Source organism: Chiloscyllium punctatum, chromosome 1 (assembly GCF_047496795.1).
Source record: "Chiloscyllium punctatum isolate Juve2018m chromosome 1, sChiPun1.3, whole genome shotgun sequence".
In the NCBI taxonomy this organism is placed as follows: Eukaryota; Metazoa; Chordata; class Chondrichthyes; order Orectolobiformes; family Hemiscylliidae; genus Chiloscyllium; species Chiloscyllium punctatum.
This window is the reverse complement of record NC_092739.1, coordinates 130,860,532-130,882,548: the sequence shown is the minus strand read 5'-3', so window position 1 is coordinate 130,882,548 and position 22,017 is coordinate 130,860,532. Positions and strand designations below refer to the sequence as shown.

At 41.6% G+C, this 22,017-nt stretch overlaps 1 protein-coding gene across 2 annotated transcripts in view; it reads left to right on the top strand.

Annotated features, from left to right (window-relative positions):
- The window catches only part of dcc (DCC netrin 1 receptor), a 1,336,447-nt gene that overhangs the window by 1,281,421 nt on the left and 33,009 nt on the right, over positions 1–22,017 (top strand). For both annotated transcript variants that reach the window (XM_072574203.1, XM_072574193.1), the window contains exons 24-27: positions 3,845–4,074; positions 11,195–11,311; positions 16,098–16,247; positions 18,240–18,458. In XM_072574203.1, coding sequence (XP_072430304.1) covers positions 3,845–4,074; positions 11,195–11,311; positions 16,098–16,247; positions 18,240–18,458 — 716 coding nt within the window. The remainder of the gene's footprint in view (positions 1–3,844; positions 4,075–11,194; positions 11,312–16,097; positions 16,248–18,239; positions 18,459–22,017) is intronic.

Genomic DNA, 22,017 nt, shown 5'->3' with positions numbered 1-22,017 from the left:
GAAAAGGACATCCTATTGTACCACTACGACTTTGAAACCTTGGCGACTAACAAACCACTGTGACCTTTCTGAGCGAGATTGTCAATTTGAGGATCATATCTTGTGATAGTTTTATGTCCACAATGTTGAAACAGCAAAATCCTGCTTTCTGTAAGATATTTATAGCAAACTGATAGAAAAGACTTCCATCCTGAAACTAGGACTGAAACCAGTCTTGATTACCATATTGTGCTAACCTATAGTGAACCACAATTCCTTGGTTATTATTTTTGATACTGTGACTGTATCATAAGTAGTTTACAGGGCTTATTCAGATGGGACAGGATATAATAAGATCTGGCTGAACAGTGGAGACACCTCACAGCTGCAGATCTCTGATGTAATATTTTTTAGGCACAGCAACAGATCTATCAGTGGGTGGATGGAAAGGGCACTGGGGAAGCAAATAGTAAAGCTTTCTCTTTCAATGTTATGTTGAACCAAGGGATCTGAAAACTCTCTTTGTAATTGCCAAAGTAATATGGGTTATGTACAGCATTCCCAAGTGAGAATTTAATTTTACTAGAATTCAGCTCATATCTGTTGACAGCATTTGATTGATGTGCTGAAAATATATGCATTTATTAAAATATACTTTTTTTTCATATCTTGTACATAGTATTTTTCATGACTATTTTTCAAATCTTTTTATTCACTTTTTTTCATTTTCTGTTACTCGACTTATACCTTCTATCCTCCATACAAATATAAAAATGAATAAAAATAATAGCAATATCAAAGAGAACAAAAGCAGGATGGATTTAACATAACAATAGTACTCTCCCTTTCATTGTTATGGTCATTCCTGATGCCTAAAGACAAAAGCAACAACTTGCATTTATTTAGCACCGATAATGAAGTAAAATAGTCCAAAGCACTTCACTGGAGAAATTATCAAGTAATATTTAACACCAAGCCAATGAGAGGCACACTAGGACCAACGACTAAAAACATGGTCAAAGTGGTAAGTTTTACAGCACATCTTAAATGGAAAAAAGATGTGAACAAGTTTAGAGTGGCCAATCTGAAGTTTAGGGCTTGCCACTGAAACCATACCTGTCAAAACACCGAGCATCAGGAATGGGGAAAATGCTAGAATCTGCATTAGAAACTGTGGTAACAGAACATTGGGAAAGCACTAATGGGACTGGTCAAAATCAGCACAGGTTTATGAAATAATGCTTGATAAATCTATCGGAGTGTTTTGAGGATGAAACCAGTAGAAAACATAAAGTATTTAGATTTTCAGAAGCCTTTTGAAAAGGTCCATGATGAGAGGTTAATGGGCAAAGTTAAAGAAGAGAGGGTGGGGCTAAGTACTGGGATTAATTAAGAATTTCTTGAAAGGTCCCTACGGTTGTCTATGTGCACCAGTCAATTCAAGTAGACAGATAGGTACAAGGGTTTGGATGGCAGCTGGTAGAAGGACCTTCATTGCAAGAGAATTTGTTTAGTATTAGGAATATCATAATGCAGTTATACAGGGCCTGGCTGAGACTGCATCTGGAATAATGTGAGTAGTTTTGATGTCCATCCCTAAAATAGGATATACTGAGCATGCCATAGAGGAAGTGCAGCAGAGGCTTACTAAGCTAAAACCGAGATATTGGTTTGACTGGACCTGCATTTACTACAATTTAGAAGGATGAAATGGGACCTGATTGAAATATATAAAATTACAAAAAGATGAGGCATATTTCTGGTTTTCTTGGTTCTAATTTCTGTGGCAGCGGTGAAGAAAATCAGGGATGCACAAGAAACCAGAATTGGAGGAATGTAGATAGTTCATGTCTTGTAGGATTAGAAAAGATTTCAGAGATTGATAATAAGAAAGCCACAGAGGAGTCTTAAAACAAGAATAAGAATCAAGGTGTTGAGAGACCAAGGCAGTGCTGGGTGAACATATCCCACTCTTTGTTCAGGCAAGGTTACACGTACTGAATTTTGTCTCAGCAAAAGAATGCAAGATGGCAACTGTAAAAGCAATGGAATTGTCCAATGTTAGAGGTAACACAAGTATTGAAAGTTTCAATAGCACATGAAGCCATCGGCAATGTTCTGAAGGTAGAAGTAAGCAGATCAGAAGGTTTTAAACAAAAGCAAAATTCTGCTCTGAAGAAGGGTAATTAGACTCAACCATTAGCAGCTTTGCGTCTCTCCCCACAGATGTTGCTGGATCTACTGAGTTTGTCCAGCACTTTCTGTTTAATTTCAAAATGCCGCAGACACTGGGAATCTGAACCAGAAAAAAGAAATGGCTGGAAATACTCAGCAGCTCAGGCAGCATCTGTGGTGGGAAACAGAGTGAGTGCATCAGGTCAGTGAGGGTGGAAAAGCACAGCAGTTCAGGCAGCATCCGGGGAGCAGCTCCTCGGATGCTGCCTGAACTGCTGTGCTTTTCCAGCACCACTCTAATCTAGAATCTGGTTTCCAGCATCTGCAGTCCTTGTTTTTACCTATCAGGTCAGTAAATTTACATTAGGGGTGAAGGTATGTTCTCACATTCATACAGATATCTAGGCTAGTGGAAGGAAGGAAAGGGAAAGAAGAGCAAAGGAGTTATAGGTTAGAGATCAAGTAAGACTTTACGATATAGCAGCTAAAGAGATTTGTAAGAAACAAAGTAAAAACAAAGGTAATGCCTAAAAGAGGTGTGAATAGCTGCATAAAAACCATCTGAATAAAGAAGGGTTGAAGATGGTAATGACACAAGAAAAGTCAAGACTGGCCCATGCAAACAAATAAAAATTTAAAAATATTGAGTAAGATTGAGGTCGAGATTATGTTCTAAAATTTTTGAATTGTAGTGTTGAGTCAATAAATCCATAGAGTGCTCATTCAAATGTTGTTCCTTAAGCTTGCAGTGAGGTCCTTAGGAACACTGTACCAGACCAAAGACAAGGGGCCAGAGTGGGAGCAGAGTGAAAAACTCAAGTTCATGCTTGTTCCCCAAAATGGTCACCCACTCTGCATTTTATGTCCCCAGTGTTAATGGCACTGCATGGAGTGAAGAAGATGTTAGGGGTGCCAAGAGGAGTAGATGAGTTCAGAAAATCTCAGATCCTGATTTGCAGGGCATTTTTTGCTTGAATGTTACAATTGCTATCAGTGTTTCTAATATAGGTCAGCCTCAGATTTCCCATTCAAATAGGAATGATACCGATGCGTGTTACTGACTGGTTTGCATGTATACAGGAGGTGATATAGGAACAACTCAGGAAAAATCTCGAGAATTATGTACTGGAAGCTGCTGCTCCCAATGAACCACACTTCAACAGAAGAGACAATTGGAATAAAATTATTGTAGAGGTAAAAACAATAACTGCAGATGCTGGAAACCAAATTCTGGATTAGTGGTGCTGGAAGAGCACAGCAGTTCAGGCAGCATCCAACGAGCAGCGAAATCGATGTTTCGGACAAAAGGCTTTTGCCCGAAATGTCGATTTCACTGCTCGTTGGATGCTGCCTGAACTGCTGTGCTCTTCCAGCACCACTAATCCAGAATAAAATTATTGTACTCTTGTTTTGCCCATTATTTTTCACTGTTCCAATTGGAATAATTAGTAATAATCGTAGGTACCAAATTAACTGTGCCAATAGTAAGTAGCCTTTATTTACATGTATAAGGGTAGATCTGCTACATTTAGAAGGGCATAGGTTTTTTTCTGCAAGTTCAAAAATTCAGGTTTGGACACATACATTGATCAGGCCTCATTAATTTCTCAAAACTCAAAGCTGAATAGTCAAAAAGTAAATTAAAGCATCACTGTGTCCTTATCCTCAATTTATTACTTTCCCATCACAGAAAGCGGGCAGCTCACAGTGGTGGCAAACGGAAGGGCAGTCAAAAAGACTTGAGGCCACCAGACCTCTGGATACACCATGAAGAAATGGAGATGAAAAATATAGAGAAGCCCTCAGGCACAGATCCATCTGTGAGAGATTCACCCATGCAACAAAGCTGCCAGGATATAACTCCTGTCAGTCACAGCCACTCAGAGAACCAGCTAACTAGTAAAAGTGGCTCACATTCAGGTAAGACACTGCGCAATTAAAGGTTATAGAAGATACTATACTTACTAGTCTAAACTCTTTGCACAGGTTATTACCATGCTTGGAGACAGTGAGGTCTGCAGTGAAGTACTTACTACCATGCTTAAGTTACAAATGTACAGTCTCAGTTTGGAGACTCACATTTTGCAAATTCCTGTCACCTTTTCATAATTTTTCTATCCATAATATGGTTCTTTGACATGCACATCAGGTGGGCAAGAGTACACTCATTAAATATCCTTCTTAGTAAAACTGCCCCTCGTATTTAATTATTGAAGTCAGAATGGGGAACACGGGGAGCTGAAGCAAATCTTTGTTCATAGAAAAATGGTGTTGGAGAAAGTGGTGGGATGGAAGGCTGACAAATCATCAGAACCCAACAATCTACACTGCGGTGTGTCATGTGTGTAGTTGGTAATGCTGGCCTTTTGAGAGAGCTGGTCAGGTGACCGGAAGTGCAGATCTTGGGTCCAGTCTAGAACCAGCTTGGAGGTATGAGCATTGTAAAAAACGTGTTCCTGTTCAGATTTACCATTTGTCTACCTGCTTCCAAAATAAACACCAACATACTGCAATTTAACAAAATGGCCCTAGAAGTAACGGATGCATCAGTGATCATCTTCCAAACTTCTTCAGACTCTGTAACAGATCCTACAGAATTATTTTTTAAAACTTCATTTATGGGATGTGGGCATCACCAGCTGGATCAGCATTTCTTGCCATCCCTGGGCAGTTAAACGTCAACCAGGTTGAGTTACATGTAGGCCAGACCAGACCAGACCAGGTAAGGATGGCAACAAAAGTCCCTAAAGTCCCGGCAGAGTCAGTACTTTAGGGTGACACAGTAGCTCAGTGGTTAGCACTGCTGCCTCACAGTGCCAGAGTCCCAGGTTCAATTCCAGCCTCGGGTGACTGTCTGTGTGGAGTGTGCACATTCTCTCCATGCCTGTGTGGGTTTCCTCTGGGTGCTCCCATTTCCTCCGACAGTCCAAAGATGTGCAGGTCAGGTGAATTGGTTATGCTACATTGCTCATAGTGTTAGGTTCATCAGGCAGAGGGAAATGGGTCTGGGTGAGCTACTCTTTGGAGGGTCGGTGTGGACTTGTTTGGCCAAAGGATCTGTTTCCACACTGTAGGGAATCTAATCTAACAAATAGACATTTCTGGAAAAGCTTAGCAGGTTTGGCAGCATCTATGGAGAGAAATGAAAGTTAATGTTTTGGGTCCATTGATCCCTCATCAGAACTGATGGTGGTTAGAAAAATATCAGTTCATATGCAGAAGGTAGGGGGGGAGGGAGGTAAGGAGTAAACAATAAATGGGGATAGAGCCCAAAGAGAGAGAAGAACAGTTGAATAGGCAAAGGAGTAGATAACAATTTGGCTAGGAGGGTGAATAACTGTTAATGGAAATTGTTACTGACTGACAATGGGTTGTGTATATTAGCAGAATAAGTGATCACAAGGTCTGGTGTATGTGGAGGTGAGAGTAAGAACATGGGAGGCCTCAAAGCCAAAGCTGTTAAACTTGATATTGAGTTCAGAAGGCTGCAGGGTCCCCAAGCAAAACATGAGGTGCTGTTCTCCAGCTTGCACTGAGCTTCACTAGAGCACGGTGGCACATGGGCGGCACGGTGACACAGTGGTTAGCACTGCTGCCTCACGGCGCCAGAGACCCGGGTTCAATTCCCGCCTCAGGCAACTGACTGTGTGGAGCTTGTACATTCTCCCCGTGGCTGCATGGGTTTCCTCCGGGTGTTCTAGTTTCCTCCCACAGTCCAAAAATGTGCAGATTAGGTGAATTGGCCATGCTAAATTGCCTGTAGTGTAAGGTGGGTGGGGTAAATGTAGGGGAATGGGTCTGGGTTTTTTGCTCTTCGGAGGGTCAGTGTGGACTTGTTGGGCCGAAGGGCTTGTTTCCACATTGTAAGTAATCTAATCTAATCACTGCAGCAAGCCTGAGTCTTGCCAGGGAACAGGGTGATGTGTTAAAGTGGCAAGCAGCTGAAAGTTGAAGGTATTTTTTGCAGACTGAGTGTAGGTGTCCTGCAAAACAGTCACCCATTCTATGCTTTTTTTCCCCAATATAGAGGAGACCATTGGTAAAGATGGCAATTTCCTTCCTTAAAGGACATTTAGTATTTTCATGGTCCTCATTAGATTCTGGTTTCCAGATTATTATTGAATTGAAATTCCACCATCTGCCATGGTAGGATTTGAACTCAGGTCCCCAGAACATTACCTGCATCTTTTGATTAATAGTATCATGATAATAACACTAGGCTATTGTTTACTCTATTGGGATGTAGATGATGTAACCACTCTACTTAAAAATGGAGTTGGAGAGAAAATAGGGAATTATAGACCAGTGAGTCTGATATCAATAGTCGGGAAGGTGGTAGAGTCCATAGAATTATATAATAGAGCCTTAGAAAATAATGGTGGAATCAGACACAGTCAGCATGGATTTACAAAAGGAAAATCATGCTTGACAAATCTACTGGAATTTGTCAAGGATGTATGTATAGAGGTGATTGGGATAGCCAGTGAATGTTGGTTCCTTAGACTTTTAGACGGCTTTTGACAAAGTCTCACTTAAGAGATTATTTTGTAAAATTAAATTGTATGGGTTTGAGATGGATAGAAATTGATTGGCAGACACAAAATGAAGAGTAGGAATAAATGGGTCTTTTTCTGAATGGCAGGTAGTGACTAATAGGTACTGTAGGGATCTGCACTAGGACCCCAGCTATTCACAACATATGTTAATGATTTAGATGAGGGAACTCATCAAAATTTGCGGATGACACAAAGCTGGATGGAAGGGCTATCTATGAGGAGGATATGCAGAGATGTCATAGTGTGATTTGGTCAGCCTGAGTGAGTGGGCAAATGCATGGCAGGTGCAGTATAATGTGGATAAATATGGGCTTATCCTCTATTATGGCAAAAATATGAAGGCAGATTATTATTTAAATGGCTGTAAATTAAGAGAGGGGGATATTCAGTGAAACCTGGGTGTCCACATGCACAAGTCACTGAAGGTGCTGGTGCAGCAGGCAGAAAATATTGTGAGCAGTTTTGGTTCCCTTATTTGAGGAAGGATGTTCTTGCTTATGAGGGATTCCTGAGATGGCAGGACTGACATATGACGAGAGATTGAGTCAGTTAGGAATGTATTCACAGTAGTTACAAGAATGAGGAGGCATCTCATAAATAGTTATAAACTTCTAATAGGATTAGACAGGTTAGATCGAGGAAGAATGTTTCCAATGGTGGAGGAGTTCAGAACCAGGGGTCATAGTTTAAAGATAAGGTGTAAACCTTTTAAGACTGAGATGAAGAGAAATTTCTTCTCCCAGAGAAAGGTGAGCCTGTGGAATTAAAGCATTAAGTGTTTTCATGAAGGAGGTAGTTATAGCTCTGTGGCTCAAGGGATCAGGGATATGGTGGAATTCAGATACTGAGCTTAATGATCAACCATGGTCATTGAATCCCTACGGTGTGGAAGCAGGCCATTCAGTCCAACAAGTCCACACCAATCCTCAGAAAAGCATCCCATTCATAACCTGCAGCTCTGCATTTCTCATAGCTAACCCATTAAGGCTATACATCCCTGGATACTTTGGGCAATTTAGCATGGCCAATCTACCTAACCTGCACCTCTTTGGACTGTGCGGGGAAACTGGAACATCTGGAGGAAACCCATACAGATCCATGGAGAAAGTGCAAACTCCACAGAGACAGTCGCCCACGGGTAGAATTGAACCCAAGTCCCTGGCGCTGTGAGGTAGCAGTGATAACCATTGAGTTACTGTGCTGCCCTATCATAGTGATCAGATTGAGCAGGCTCAAGGAGTCACATGGCCTGTTCCTGCTTCTGTCTTCTTTGTTTCTATTTTAGATACTATATTTTATTGTGGCCCAGAACATCTCACTATTCTGCTCAAAGCCAATCGTGGGAGAATCGATCCACTTAACTTTCAGCACAGTTTACGGCTAGTCTTCAGAGACTGGCTACCTTCAGGAGCCTCTGTTGCAGCAAGCTAAGTTGGCCTGGACATTATGCAAGAGAAGTGAAGCCAGGGCACCATGGAGCTGTTGAAGGAGCTTTAGTGAGTTATTACAGCCCATCTTGTATATGGTACACACTGCTGCCAATGATGGAGGGACAGGGTTTTTAAGATGATGGATGAGATCAAATGGGTAATGTTGTCAAGGTGTCCGGCTTCTTGAGTGGTCTGCACCTATCCAGGCAAGTGGAAAATATTCTAACACACTCCTTAGTTGTGCTTTGTAGATCGTGGAGAGGCTTTGGCAAATCAGGTGGTGAGTTACTGAATTCCCAGTTTATGATTTGCTCTTGGAAACAGTATTTATATGGCTGACAGAGTAAAGTTTCTTCTTAATGTAAACGGAGGGATATTGCTGATGGGAGAGTTAGTCATGGTAATGCCATTGATCATCAAGGAGGGATGGTTACATTCTCTCTAGTATTCGTAGCTCAAAATTATGAGACTTACTGGTTGTCAGCCCGAGCTCAAATGTTGTCCAGGTCTTGCTTCATGCAGGCACAAATGTCTTCAGTATCTGAAAAGTCATGAATAGTACCGAGCATTGTGCAATCATTTACAAACATCTTCACTTCTAATCATGTATGGAGGAAAGGCTAATAATGAAGCAGTTAAAAATGGAGGGTGGTGGGTGGGCCTTGGGCACTACTCCAAGGACTTCCTACAGAAATTCCCTAGGGTTGAAATGATTTGCCTCCAAGAACAAGAACAATAACAACCATTTCCATTGTGCTGGGCATGACTCCAAACGCTGGATAGCCTAACTCCCATTAACCTGTCTTGGTTGAATAAAGTCATGTGACTGATATCTCACAACACCACAGCACATGTTTAGTTTTGAGTTGCTAGACATTTAGTGCATAATGTAATGGGGGGAGGCCTCAGAGAGAAGACAGAATTGCATCTCCATGGGGATTTGTCATTGGTGACTTCTCCCAAAACTGTCATGAGAAGATGTCTCTGCAGTGGGTAAATCGATGAGAACTAAATAGTTTAAATTCCCTCTTGTTGGTTTTGAAACCACATGCTAAGACTCAGTCTGACAAGTATGCCCTGCAGGACTTGGTCTACATGGACAGTAGTGGTGCTACCAAGTCACATTTGGTAGTGGACCTTGAAGTCTATGTCCTTCCTGCTTTTGGTGCTTCTTCAGAGGCGTGTATCATATAGAAGGTCACAACACAATCAACAAATAATCTGGTAGTTTCATGATCATCATGACTGATATGTCTTTTTATTCCAGATTTGCTGAATCAATTGAAGGTGAATTCCCCAGCTGCTGTGCTGGGATTTGAATTCATGCCTTCAGAGCATTACTTGAGGTTTCTAGATGGCTGTAATGCTGATGGCTGAGTTATCGAGAACCTTCGACAATTTCTGCCCAACAGCCAGTCAGCTTAACTGGCTGAGAAACAGAGTAATGGAATAATGAGGGCCTGTTGTTAAATTTTGTTTAAATTTGACAATACATTTTGGCTTTTCTGCATTTCTTTCCTGCAGACCTGCTGCTTTGCTCACCACCTGCCACTCTATCCATAATAGGACCAGTAGTTCTAAAAGAAAATAATTATGAAAGAAAACTTAAAAGTTTTCCTGCAACTTCAGCCACCTTGAATCAAGATTTGCTGTCAATGAAGTTGTTGTGCTATATAGCTGAGGGCCATTGATTTGCAATGATTGAATAAACTCATTTTTGTCTCAATAAATGCCATTCTGGTATTTTTATCAGTGTTTTTTCTGATTGAATTCCATATCTCTATCCATTTGTCTCTGAAAACTGTAAAATGGAGGCCTTCAGATTAGACGCACACTTCTTAACGTGTCTATTTAACTGATATCTCTCACTAGTTTTAAAGCTGGGAATACAGATACCAAATGGTTAGAGTTAGATACCTCACTGTTGGAGAATTTTATCCTGTCTTTTATATCTCACTGTTATCCCAGCAACAGTCATTCAATAAAAAGAGGAATGTTGCTTAGCAACATTTTAATGCTGCTTGACCTCCAAATAACTTGCTTTGTTGGGGAGATGTGAATTAATGTCCATCTCAAACTTTGCAGATAAGGGGTCAAGTGTAATAGAGTGAAATAGATTTGGAGATTAAAGGCTGCAATTCTTGTCTCTTTGTCAGGTTTAGACTGCAGAATCAGGACAAGCAGCAATGAGCTAATCTAGCCTATCCCTACTCACCCTAACCCTCAGCCTCATAGTTCAATTCCTGTTTACTTATAATGGATCCAACGTCTGTACTCATCAGGTATAACTTGTTTCATCTGAACCATATTTGGCATGATTCCCTGGGTAGGCGAAAGTGAGGACTGCAGATGCTGGACTATCAGAGTCAAGATTAGAGTGCTGCTGGAAAAGCACAGCAGGTCAGGCAGCATCCGAGGAGCAGGAAAATTGATGTTTTGGCAGGAGCCCTTAATCAGGAATCAATTTTCCTGCTCCTCGGATGCTGCCTGACCTGCTGTGCTTTTCCAGCAGCACTCTAATCTTGACTCTGATAGTCCAGCATCTGCAGTCCTCACTTTCGCCTACGATTCCCTGAGTACCTCTGGGCAGTTTCCTCCAATCCAGAGTCACATTCAAACCCATTCTGGATGTAAGGGAAGAAAGGCAGAAAAAGTATGTTCAGCCCATGAGAAAGATTGGTTGTCCAGAACAAAGAAGAGGAAGACTGATGTATTTTGCTCCTTCAAATTCAGTTTTACAACTATAATGACAGCACACTTTCTGGACTTATTAGTGTTATGTTGAAGTAATGATGGTCATATGCATTAGGAATTGTTCTACACTTTGGCAGTGCAAAGGAAAGATCCTAGGATTTAACGTAAGAGGATGAATACAAGAGCAGCATTTTCTATTTAGTGGGGCAGATTCCACTTTCACTGTAAACATTGGAATTTCTAGCATGCAATGTTAACACATAAATGAGTTGTTATTGTTATATGAGCGTAGCATTTTGAATCTTAGAGATAATTCAGTACAAACTGAATGGTAGCAGCATTTGATTATCTTGTTCAAAGGTCATGATCCTGATGAAGTTGAAAGCAGCATGTCCACACTAGAACGTTCTCTAGGAGCCCGAAGGGGAACACGACCAAAACTGATGATTCCCATGGATTCACAACCCACCAATCCAAGTGAGTAACTTTGATATTTTGCAATTTCACCTATTTGAGACTCAAATAGTGTAAAATGATGCAGAATCGCATAAAATAGACAGAACGCATGCGCTAACTAGCCTGGCGCTGACATTTTGCCTATTTTATTAAATGCATGTTTTATATTACTCGGGGGGGGGTGGGAGGGGGGTGAGGGAGCAGTGCCTTCCTCTGGGAATTGGGAGGTAAAGGAGCTGGAAGCTAGTATTTTTGCTTTTAAAGAAAGAATGAGACACTATTAGTCCAAACTTTGGTGACTGCCTTACTTTACAGCTGAAGAATCAAGCATTCTCTCAGCTGAACTTTGCATAATGGTCGATAAATGAAATCCCTGAGGTTGAAAGAAATTTAAATTTGAAAATACAGATGAGCATTTTGTCCTAGGCTCTTGTTGTTTTCTGAATCATCACAACATGATCAAACAACCAAAGCAAATCAAACGATGAAGTGATCATGACCTTTACAGCTTAACAGCAGGAAATGTTCGAAAAGGCCGTCATCACCTTTTTCTGAAATTTAAATCAGATGATATTCTGAAGCAATTGCTTTTATTCCACTGATACACCTTCACTCAAGTAATGTTGCATTCAAACACAAGAACACTTGGAAAGTGGATGATAAATGGATGATTAAGCTGAGTGGTATAGGGAACGAAACTGTCTCATGAATTAATCAATATTCTTCACCAGAACTCATCTCAAGATGCATATTTGGGGTAGACTGGAGGAAACTTTATTTTATACCTAGCTCAGAGTTATATATTCCAGGAATGCTTGGTGCTCATATGAATAGAAGTGTAACAACATGAGAGATATATAAGATTAACAAATACTGTTGAATCCATCTGGAAGTTTACAGCTCACAGCAAAGGTAAATCCAAGTGAGGAAGAGCAAGATAAACCAAAATGGTTAACCTGGACATTTAAGGATAGCATGAAAATTGAAAAAAAAATTCCAATCTGCCAAAGATTAGTGATAAACCAGAACACTGGGAAAGATTTAAAAACTAAAAAAAGGACCAAAACAGAAGAGGAAGAACAAAGAACTAAGAAGGTAAAAACAATGACTGCAGATGCTGGAAACCAGATTCTGGATTAGTGGTGCTGGAAGAGCACAGCAGTTCAGGCAGCATCCATGTAGATTCGAAATCGACGTTTCGGGCAAAAGCCCTTCATCAGGAATAAAGGCAGTGACCTTGAAGCGTGGAGAGATAAGCTAGAGGAGGGTGGGGGTGGGGAGAGAGTAGCATAAGAGCTTCAGGGCAGAGGAGATGACCTGGGAGTTGCAGTGGGAGAGGGACTCCCTGAGATTCTTGTAGAGAGAGGAGGAAAACTTCTTCAAGGCAGGCATCCTTGCAAGGGGATTCGCAGTAGGGTTAAAATCAACGAGGTAAAAACAATGACTGCAGATTTTGGAAACCAGATTCTGGATTAGTGGTGCTGGAAGAGCACAGCAGTTCAGGCAGCATCCAAGTAGCTTCGAAATCGACGTTTCGGGCAAAAACCCTTCATCAGGAATAAAGGCAGTGAGCCTGAAGCGTGGAGAGATAAGCTAGAGGAGGGTGGGGGTGGGAAGAACTAAGAAGATGTACAACACAGGAACATTGGCCTGTGCCAACACATGATGGCTCTCTAAACTAAAAATCTGCTCACCTCGACACAGTCCTTATCCCCCTATTCCCATCCCAATCCTATCTCTGTCAGGATGCCTCTTAAACACTGCTATTGTATCTGTTTCCAACACCTCCTCTGGCAGTGCATTCCAGGCAACTCTGCATAAAAAAAACTTGCCTCTCAGATCTCCTTTAAAATTTTGCCCTTTTAAATGTATGTCAATTAAATAATTGACATTTCTACCGTGGAAAAAAAAACTCAGACATTCCATTCAATGCATGCCTTTCATAATTTTGGAAAGAAGATAACATTTGAGGGTCGATTTGTAAGTTATATCAAGATGGACCATGAAAGCTTCTTTAAACATATAAAAAATGAAGATAGAAGCCAATGTGAACATAGACCCTTAAAGACCAAGGCTGGGATAAAAATAATGGGGAATCAAGAAGTGGCAAAGGAATTGAATAAATAGTTTGCATCAGTCTTCATTGTGAAATACACGAATAGCATTTCAATGTTGCTAAGTAATCAAAAGGCAAAGGGAGGAAAGGAAAAGAATACGATAACTACCACTAGAGAAAAAAATGCTGGGGAAACGAACAGGGCTAAAGACCAATAAGTCTGTAGGACCTGATGGGTTACATCCTGGGATATTAAAGGATGTACCAACAGGATGCACTGTTAGTAATCCTTCAGGAATCCTTAGATTCTGGAAACCTACTGGAGGATTAGAAGACTGCTGATATTATGCCTTTATTTGAAAAGGGAAGAAGACAAAAAAATGGTAATCATTGACTAATTAGCTTCATACCTTTTTTTTGGAAAACGTTAAGAGTCAGTTGTGAAGGAAATAACAACCGAGTCCCAGTCAGCTTTGTAGCTGGTGGATTCTAGATTTTAGAGATCACCACTGGAGGCCTGAATGGTATGGGATCCAACAGCAAGAAGATAAATGTTTTCGTTTCGGATCTCACAGGGTTGGAGATGAAAGGAGAAGCGATCAGAGCGTGAAAGGCAAAGGCAAGTGTGAGGCTTTCAATAGCCACACTCTTGCCACACTATCCGTGCACCAGATTGGGGCAAGTATTGAATCCACATCCTGGCAGCCAGGTCGCCCTGGTTTCTACTTGAGAAACTAGCCAGTTTTTCTGCTTGCCTGGAATATAGCTAGTCAGGGTGGTGGCAAGTTGAGACCGTTAACTGACTATTAATTAGCTACTTAAAGGCCTTAAAGGCCTGGATTGGGAATAAGAACAAAGAACAAAGAAAATTTACAGCTCAAGAACAGGCCTTTTGGCCCTCCAAGCCTGAGTCTATCCAAATCCACTGTCTAAACCTGTCACCCAATTCTTAAGAATCTGTATCCCCCTGCACCCCACCTATTCATGTATCTGTCCAGACGCATCTTAAATTAATCTACCATGCCTGCCTCTACCACCTCTGCTGGCAACGTGTTCCAGACACCCACCACCCTCTGTGTGAAGTACTTGCTGTGTGTATCCCCCTTAAACTTTCCACCTCACACCTCTCGTTATTGAATCCTTGGGAAACCCTGGGAAAAAGCTTGTCTCTATCCACCCTGTCTATACCTGTCACGATTTTGTAAACCTCAATCAGGTCCCCCCCTCAATCTCCCTTTTTCTAATTTAAACAAACCTAACCTACTCAATCTCTCTTAATAGTGAGCACCTTCCATACCAGGCAACATCCTCATAAACCTTCTCTGCACCCTCTCTAAAGCATCCACATCCTTTTGGTAATGTGGTGACCAGAACTGTACGCAGTATTCTAAATGCGGCTGAACCTTTGTTTTGTACAATTTTATCATGACTTGCCAGCTCTTATACTCAATACCCCATCCAAAGAAGGCAAGCATCCTCTATCCCTTCTTGACCACTCTATCCACCTGTGCAGCAACCTTCAGGGTACAATGGACCTGCACTCCCAGAGCTCTCTGCCCATCAACTTTTTCCAAGATTCTTCCGTTCATTGTATAATTCGCTCTAGAATTAGTCTTGCCTAAATGCATCACCTCACATTTGTCTGGATTGAAATCCATCTGCCACTTTTCCGCTCAACTCTCCGGTCTATCTATAAACTCCTGTATTCTTTGACAGTCCCTTATGCTTTCTGCTACTCCACCAATCTTTGTGTCATCTGCAAACTTGCTGATCATACCAACAGTGCCCTCTTCCAGATCATTTATGTATATCACAGACCTTCTTGCCTGGTGCTTAACTACTGAGGGAACAATAAAGGTTCTCTTTCCATTACCAACTTGTGAAATCATGTCAAATTACCTGAGAAACTCAGGGGGTCTGGGACTATCTGTGGACAACAGTAGTTCTGAAGAAGGGTCACTAAATCCAAAACTCTGCTTTCTCTCCACAGATGATGCCAGACCTGCTGGGTTTCTCTCGCAATTTATGTTCTTTTGTTTCAGATTTCCAGCATCCATAGTTCTTTGTTGTTTCATTTGTCCTCCTTGTTAACTCTAGGGAAGGGAAAATTGTATCTTTTATATCTGTGATAATGTAAGTGAGGTTGAGTGAAAGTTTGAGTCATGACAACAATTCGGAAAACTGGCACAATTTTGGCAATTGCACCTGATTGTCAATTGTGCCCAGTGTAGAAAAGCTCCCATCATTGTTTTCAATGGTATTCTCAGTTATTGCCACAACACTGTGTCCATCCACCCAGAACTGCCTTTCCTTCCTTGTTCTTGCTCAATATTACCTGGTGTTCAGTAAAATACTAACCTTGTTCCAATATACAGCAAATAAAATTACAAAAAGGTTTAACATTCCAAAAGTGTTAAGGCAGATGTGTTTCATGTGAATGATGACAGCATCTCACGTTTATAAAGCTGCTGCCGTCTAACCTTCAAAGTTTCTTAGGCAATTCATTTGTCAGGAGATATTCTCCCTTGAGGGTCCTTCAGCAAAAACTGAAGGTGTTACTTTTTCTAATCAGTCTTAATAGAAATGTAATTTAATTTTAAATCTCATCTAATTGTATAAATGTAGCATAATTAGAAAACTAAAGTCACATTCAGCAATATTTCAAGTACTTTTCTCAAGGAAACATTTTTCAGTTTGTGGACAGTGTGACTGAACAATGACATGAGTTTTTAATTCACTTCATGTCTGCAGCTGTAGTAAGTGCGATTCCTGTTCCAACACTGGAGAGTGCCCAATATCCTGGCATCCTGCCATCTCCGACATGTGGATATCCTCACCCACAGTTTCCATTGCGTACTATGCCATTCCCCACGCTGACTGTCGATCGTGGATTTGGATCAGGTAAAGATGCATTATTGATTGAACCTTTCTTTGAAATTGTACCATTTGTTGCAACTTATAGTCTTTCTATTCCTTCAAGGAATGTTGGTATTGTTGGTAAGGTCACAATTGTTGTCTATCCTCAGTTACTGTTCAACAAAGTAGCTTGGTAGTCCATTGCAGAGAGACATTTAAGAGTCAACGACATTGCTGTGGGTCTGGAGTCACTTGAGGTCACTCTAGGTGAGGATGGCAGATTCACTTGCCTAAAGGAAAGGGCACTAATGAATTAGATAGGTTTTTATTTTCAAATTTTACTGATTGAATAGTAGCCAGCTGTAGAAGTGTGATTTGAACCAATACTCCCAGAGCATATTCCTGGGCCTCGAGGCTACAATTCCAGTGATATTACCACTGCACCATACACGGTCCCTGTTTGAAAGGAATGAGATAAAAATCATTGTTATCATCCTGCATTTACGAAAAAGTGAGGACTGCAGATGCTGGAGCTCAGAGTCAAGAGTGTAGTGTTAGAAAAGCACAACAGGTCAGGCAGCATCCGAGGAGTAGGAGAATTGACATTTCGGGCATAAGCCCTTCATTAGGAATCATTCCTGATGAAGGGCTTATGTCTGAAACATCGATTCTCCTGCTCCTCGGATGCTGCCTGATCTTCTGTGCTTTTTGAGTACTATATCATCCTTCAGTTGACAAACAACCTCTTCACAATCAACGACCCATTCAATTTTTATATTGTCTGCAAATTTCCCAATAAGCCTCCCACATTTAGTTTGAAATCATTGATACTACAAATTGCAATGACAGCGACTGCCCTTTACATCAAAGCTGCATTCAGCTGTCATGATTTGGAGATGTCGGTGTTGGACTGGGATGTACAAAGTTAAAAATCACACAACACCAGGTTATAGTCCAATAGGTTTAATTGGAAGCACTAGCTTTTGGAGCGCCGCTCCTTCATCAGGTGGTTGTGGAGTCCCATTTGCCAGTATTTGACCCATATCCCATGAAACCCTTCCTATTTATATACCATTCCAGCCTCCACCACTTCCTTTGGCAGCTCATTCCATACACGCACCACCCTCTGCATCAAAAAGTTACTGCTTAGGTCCCTTTTATATCTTTCCCCTCTCACCTTAAACCTATGCCATCTAGTTTGGACTCCACACTGGGGGAGTTGTCTAGTTTTGAAGATTGTCTCCCAGTATTATAAAGTTCACCCTCTTTTAGAACCTTTGCTCCCTTTCTATGCTTGTCTCTTTCCATGATGCTGCAAAATATTATGATCACTACCTCTAAATTGGTCACCCACTGGTCCTTCATCCAGCTGTCCAGCTTCATGCCCTAACATTAGAGTTGCAATCTCTCTCATTTTACATGCTGGCTAAAAAGATTCCTCGAATGGATTTCACAAATTTTTTGCCCTGTCTACCTTTCACACTGTTTGTATCCAAGTTGATATTTGGGTAGTTGAAGTCCCCAACAATACGATCCTACTGGTTTTGCACTGTGATTAACACTACTGAGCTATACTCCATTTTTTCCATCCCCTTCTCTATCCTACCTGAAAACTCTACATCCAGTAATAGGCTAGCATCTTTGACCTTTAAGCAAAGTTAAGCCAGAACAAATTGGTAATCTGACTGTGATTGCCACTTCTCGGAAAATCAGGCCCATGGTGCCACATGCCACTCATTTATTTGATCTCTTGGTAGTTCCAAAGGTATTGTAGCAATCCTTATCGTCCAGAGAGGTATATAAGATGGTGTTGTTAGTGAATCATTTTGAGATAGAGTTGGGAATGTTCCAAAGGGATATTTATTTACTGTCGCTGTAAAGGAATGGGAGGGTATAATGGTAACATTAGATAACAAGCTGTTGGACGTGATCCTTGTAGAAGATAATTGCCAGCATTGATCTATTGGCCCATTTCTGTGTTGTAGACTTGATATAATGGAATATAGCTCAATGTAACTGCTGTTTCCTTTCTCAAAGCCATAACAGAGGCACAAACATCGCACCTTCAGCAGCCAGCCATGTTAAGCCAGACACAACCTGAGCATCCTTCAGGTGAGGAAGCTCCAAGCAGAACGATTCCTACAGCCTGCGTCCGACCCACTCATCCACTGCGCAGCTTCGCAAACCCTCTGTTACCTCCTCCTATGACCGCACTGGAGCCCAAAGTTCCTTACACACCTCTTCTCTCCCAACCAGGTAAGCAGCAATGAGCCGACCGTCCTGATTACTTTGTGTGAATTATGAAGTGATAATTTCCTTGACTGCCTTAAGAAAAGTGTTTGGAACAATGCTCAAATACTCAAATGCAAAAGGCATTTGAGTTTGGGAGTGACTGAATGATCTACTAATCAAACATAGCAGCAATCTTACAGAAATCTGCAATAGTTTAAGGATTCCATTGATAATTCAAGTATTAAAGAGCTGTGATTGTTCTCTGTTAAACTAAGGAATAGTCATTAATGATGTTTGGTCAGTTACTCAGATTAACCCCCACCCCGTCCCCCCACCCCCACCCCATGTTTGTTTAGTATGAGTTTTACAAATGGGTTTTAGCATCAAAAAGACAGAAAAAAGGAAAATAAGAGCAATTCTGTTTAAATTTAGCACTGTTAAACCACTGTTAATTGGGTAGTAAAGCAAAAGTATATATAATGATGGTTGATTTGTGCAGTCTGATGCTTTTTCTGTGAAAGTGTGTAGAGTGATTGAATGCATTGAATGCCATGAGTGGGTTATGTTTCAATAAGCTTTGTTCCCTGAGAATAATAAAAAATGATAATTGAAATGCCAAAGCAAAATATGGTGGATGCTGAAAAATAAGATCAGAAAGTGGTGAAAATATGCAATAGATCGACCAACATTGATGGATGGAGAAAGAGAGTTAGTGTTTCAGATCTTGTTAATTTTCATTCAGATTACCTGAATGGTCACTGAACCAAAACATTAACTTGTCCTTTCACCACAGATATAGTTGAACTGTTGAGTATTTCCTGAGCAGTTTCTGTTTTTATTTTATTAGAAAGCACAGTTCTCATGATCATCTCCATGACATTGAGAATATCTAGGCACATATTGGAGAAAAGAAATTTCTGGTTGGGGTCGCTTAACAGCAACCCAACATGGCAGAATGGGCTCTTGAGCTTTTTTTACTGCTGAAGTGGAGATCTGCAGGAGGTGAAGGAGAAAATATGTAATCTGCTCACATTTGGGTTGGGGTAGACCCTTTGCAAGGCAGTGAAACTGGATAAGCACGGTGATCAATGCTGGATGAACTAGATCCAATCCTTCAGCCCTTCCTGAAGAAGGGCTCATGCCCGAAACGTCGATCCGCCTGCTCCTTGGATGTTGCCTGACCTGCTGTGCTTTTCCAGCAACATATTTTCAGCTCTGATCTCCAGCATCTGCAGTCCTCACTTTCTCCTAGAGTAACTGAGTTGAGAAGGAACTGCTTCACCCAATGGTTGTGAATCTGTGGAATTCCCTGCCTAGTTAAGTAGTTGAGGCTACCTTGTTGAATGTTTTTAAGGCAAAGATTGATAGATGTTTGAACAGTAAAGGAATTAAGGGTAAATGGAGATAGGTCCATGAAAAGATCAGCCATGAATACCTACTCCTGCTAGTATTTCTTATATTCTTATGTAATCAGGAGTAGTAGAACTACATTGCATGAAGCAAGCAGTGCCAAAGACCCGGGTTAAATTCCTGCCTCAGGCAACTGTCTGTGTGGAGTTTGCACATTAGATTAGATTAGATTAGATTACTTACAGTGTGGAAACAGGCCCTTCGGCCCAACAAGTCCACACTGCCCGGCCAAAGCGTAACCCACCCATACCCCTACATCTACATCTACCCCTTACCTAACACTACGGGCAATTTAGCATGGCCAATTCACCTGACCTGCACATCTTTGGAGTGTGGGAGGAAACCGGAGCACCCGGAGGAAACCCACGCAGACACAGGGAGAACGTGCAAACTCCACACAGTCAGTCGCCTGAGGCGGGAATTGAACCCGGGTCTCTGGCGCTGTGAGGCAGCAGTGCTAACCACTGTGCCACCGTGCAGTTATATTCTCCCTGTAACTACATGGGTTTCCTCCGGGTGCTCCGGTTTCCCCCCACAGTCCAAAAATGTGCAGGTTAGATGAATTGGCCATGCTAAATTGCCCATAATGTTAGGTGAAGGGGTAAGTGTTGGGGAATAGGTCTGGGTGGGTTGCTCTACGAGGGTCAGTGTGGACTTGTTGTAAGTAATCTAATCTAATCTAAAAAAAGCAGTGGCATGTCCTTTTCCAATTGAGGAGACAATGGTTGCCCTCATTGAAGGAGCCAGCTGCAGAGGTCATGGCTGGCAGTGAACTGAAGCAATCAAAGATCACACCATCCTCATCCCAAATCCATTGTTTTCATGTTCTAACCACTCTGTCATCCCAACAGCAATTCTGATTTACCAGCTGCTGAGGATTCTGTGAACATCAGCTTTTGCTTTTGCTTCACTTACCCCTCATGCACAACAGTCATTACCCTTGTTACTACCTCCTTTCAGACTAGCAAGAGCTGCGACTTGCCTGGACACTGGTGGAAGAGCAGGACATGGAGAAAGAGGTTAAGACTAATAACTATCACTCACATTCACGCGTGCAAGCATCAGCTCAGACACTGACATTTCGTACACTTTAGAGATTGTCTTCAAAGCAGGATCTGCACAGGGTGAGTTGTCAGGTTTGTTTGACCTGCAGCAGGGGTGGGGGCAGAGAAAATTATATTATAGGCACCAGCTTGCCAGAGCCTCAGGTCACATACAGGTTCTGATGCAGAAGACTCAGATGAACATTTTGACATGGTGGATTGCAGAAAAGGCTGATTTGTATGCAAAGTGAAATCTTTGGCAAGTTGGACAGTCTGCCAGTATGCCTACCCACTTTGATCATCAAGTAAAGTTGAGCCAGCTTGGTGCTGCACTGGGTAAAGAGTTTGGAACACATAGTTTGCAACTTGGAAATGATGGCCAAATCCATTGCACCTCAGTGGATCCAACTGGGTTTATACCCGTCCAGATACCTGTCATTCAACAGAGAGCTGGGAATGCTGCTACACTCCATAGGAGTGGATGTGGCTGCATAGAGGATGAATCTCCCATGCCTTCCTGTGGATGACGGTACTTGCAATCTCATCACCGTCGTTCTGCCAGTGCGCCTATTGTTGCTACAGCTCAGAGAGCCACTGCCAAGGCTGAGATGTGACACATCTAAGTATTGGTGTGCAGTCAATCAGCAATGGCAAAGCCAGCAGTCACTGTAAAGCCAAATACATACTCTGCGTGCTTCCCTCAGGTGACAAAGAATGCTAAACCTGGGTAACCTCTTTGATGCAACAGTTATCTGGGACAAGTTAAAGAAATTGGCATATGGCTGCAGTCACCTTCACAGTCACTTCAATGCTAGCCATGAGCCGGTGAAGGTTCATTTCCCACTTCAGAGGTTTGAAAATGTTGAGAGTGCTAGATGGAAAGGCTACAAGAAGGTTCAGTTCAGGAGGAAAGAGCCTTACCAGTAGAGGTGCTCTTTACTAGCCTTAAGGTAATCAAAGTAGGTGGAAAAAGTATTGTTCTTTTTCTTAGAGTTCAGTGAGAAAGGTCATTGTGTTAGCCTGTCTGTGTATCTCAGGAAGATACCGTATGTGGTGAATGTGCAGAAATTCATAGCAAGGACATGTCTCCTGAGTTTGTCAAAGTAAGAAATTTTAGAGTTAAGATGAAT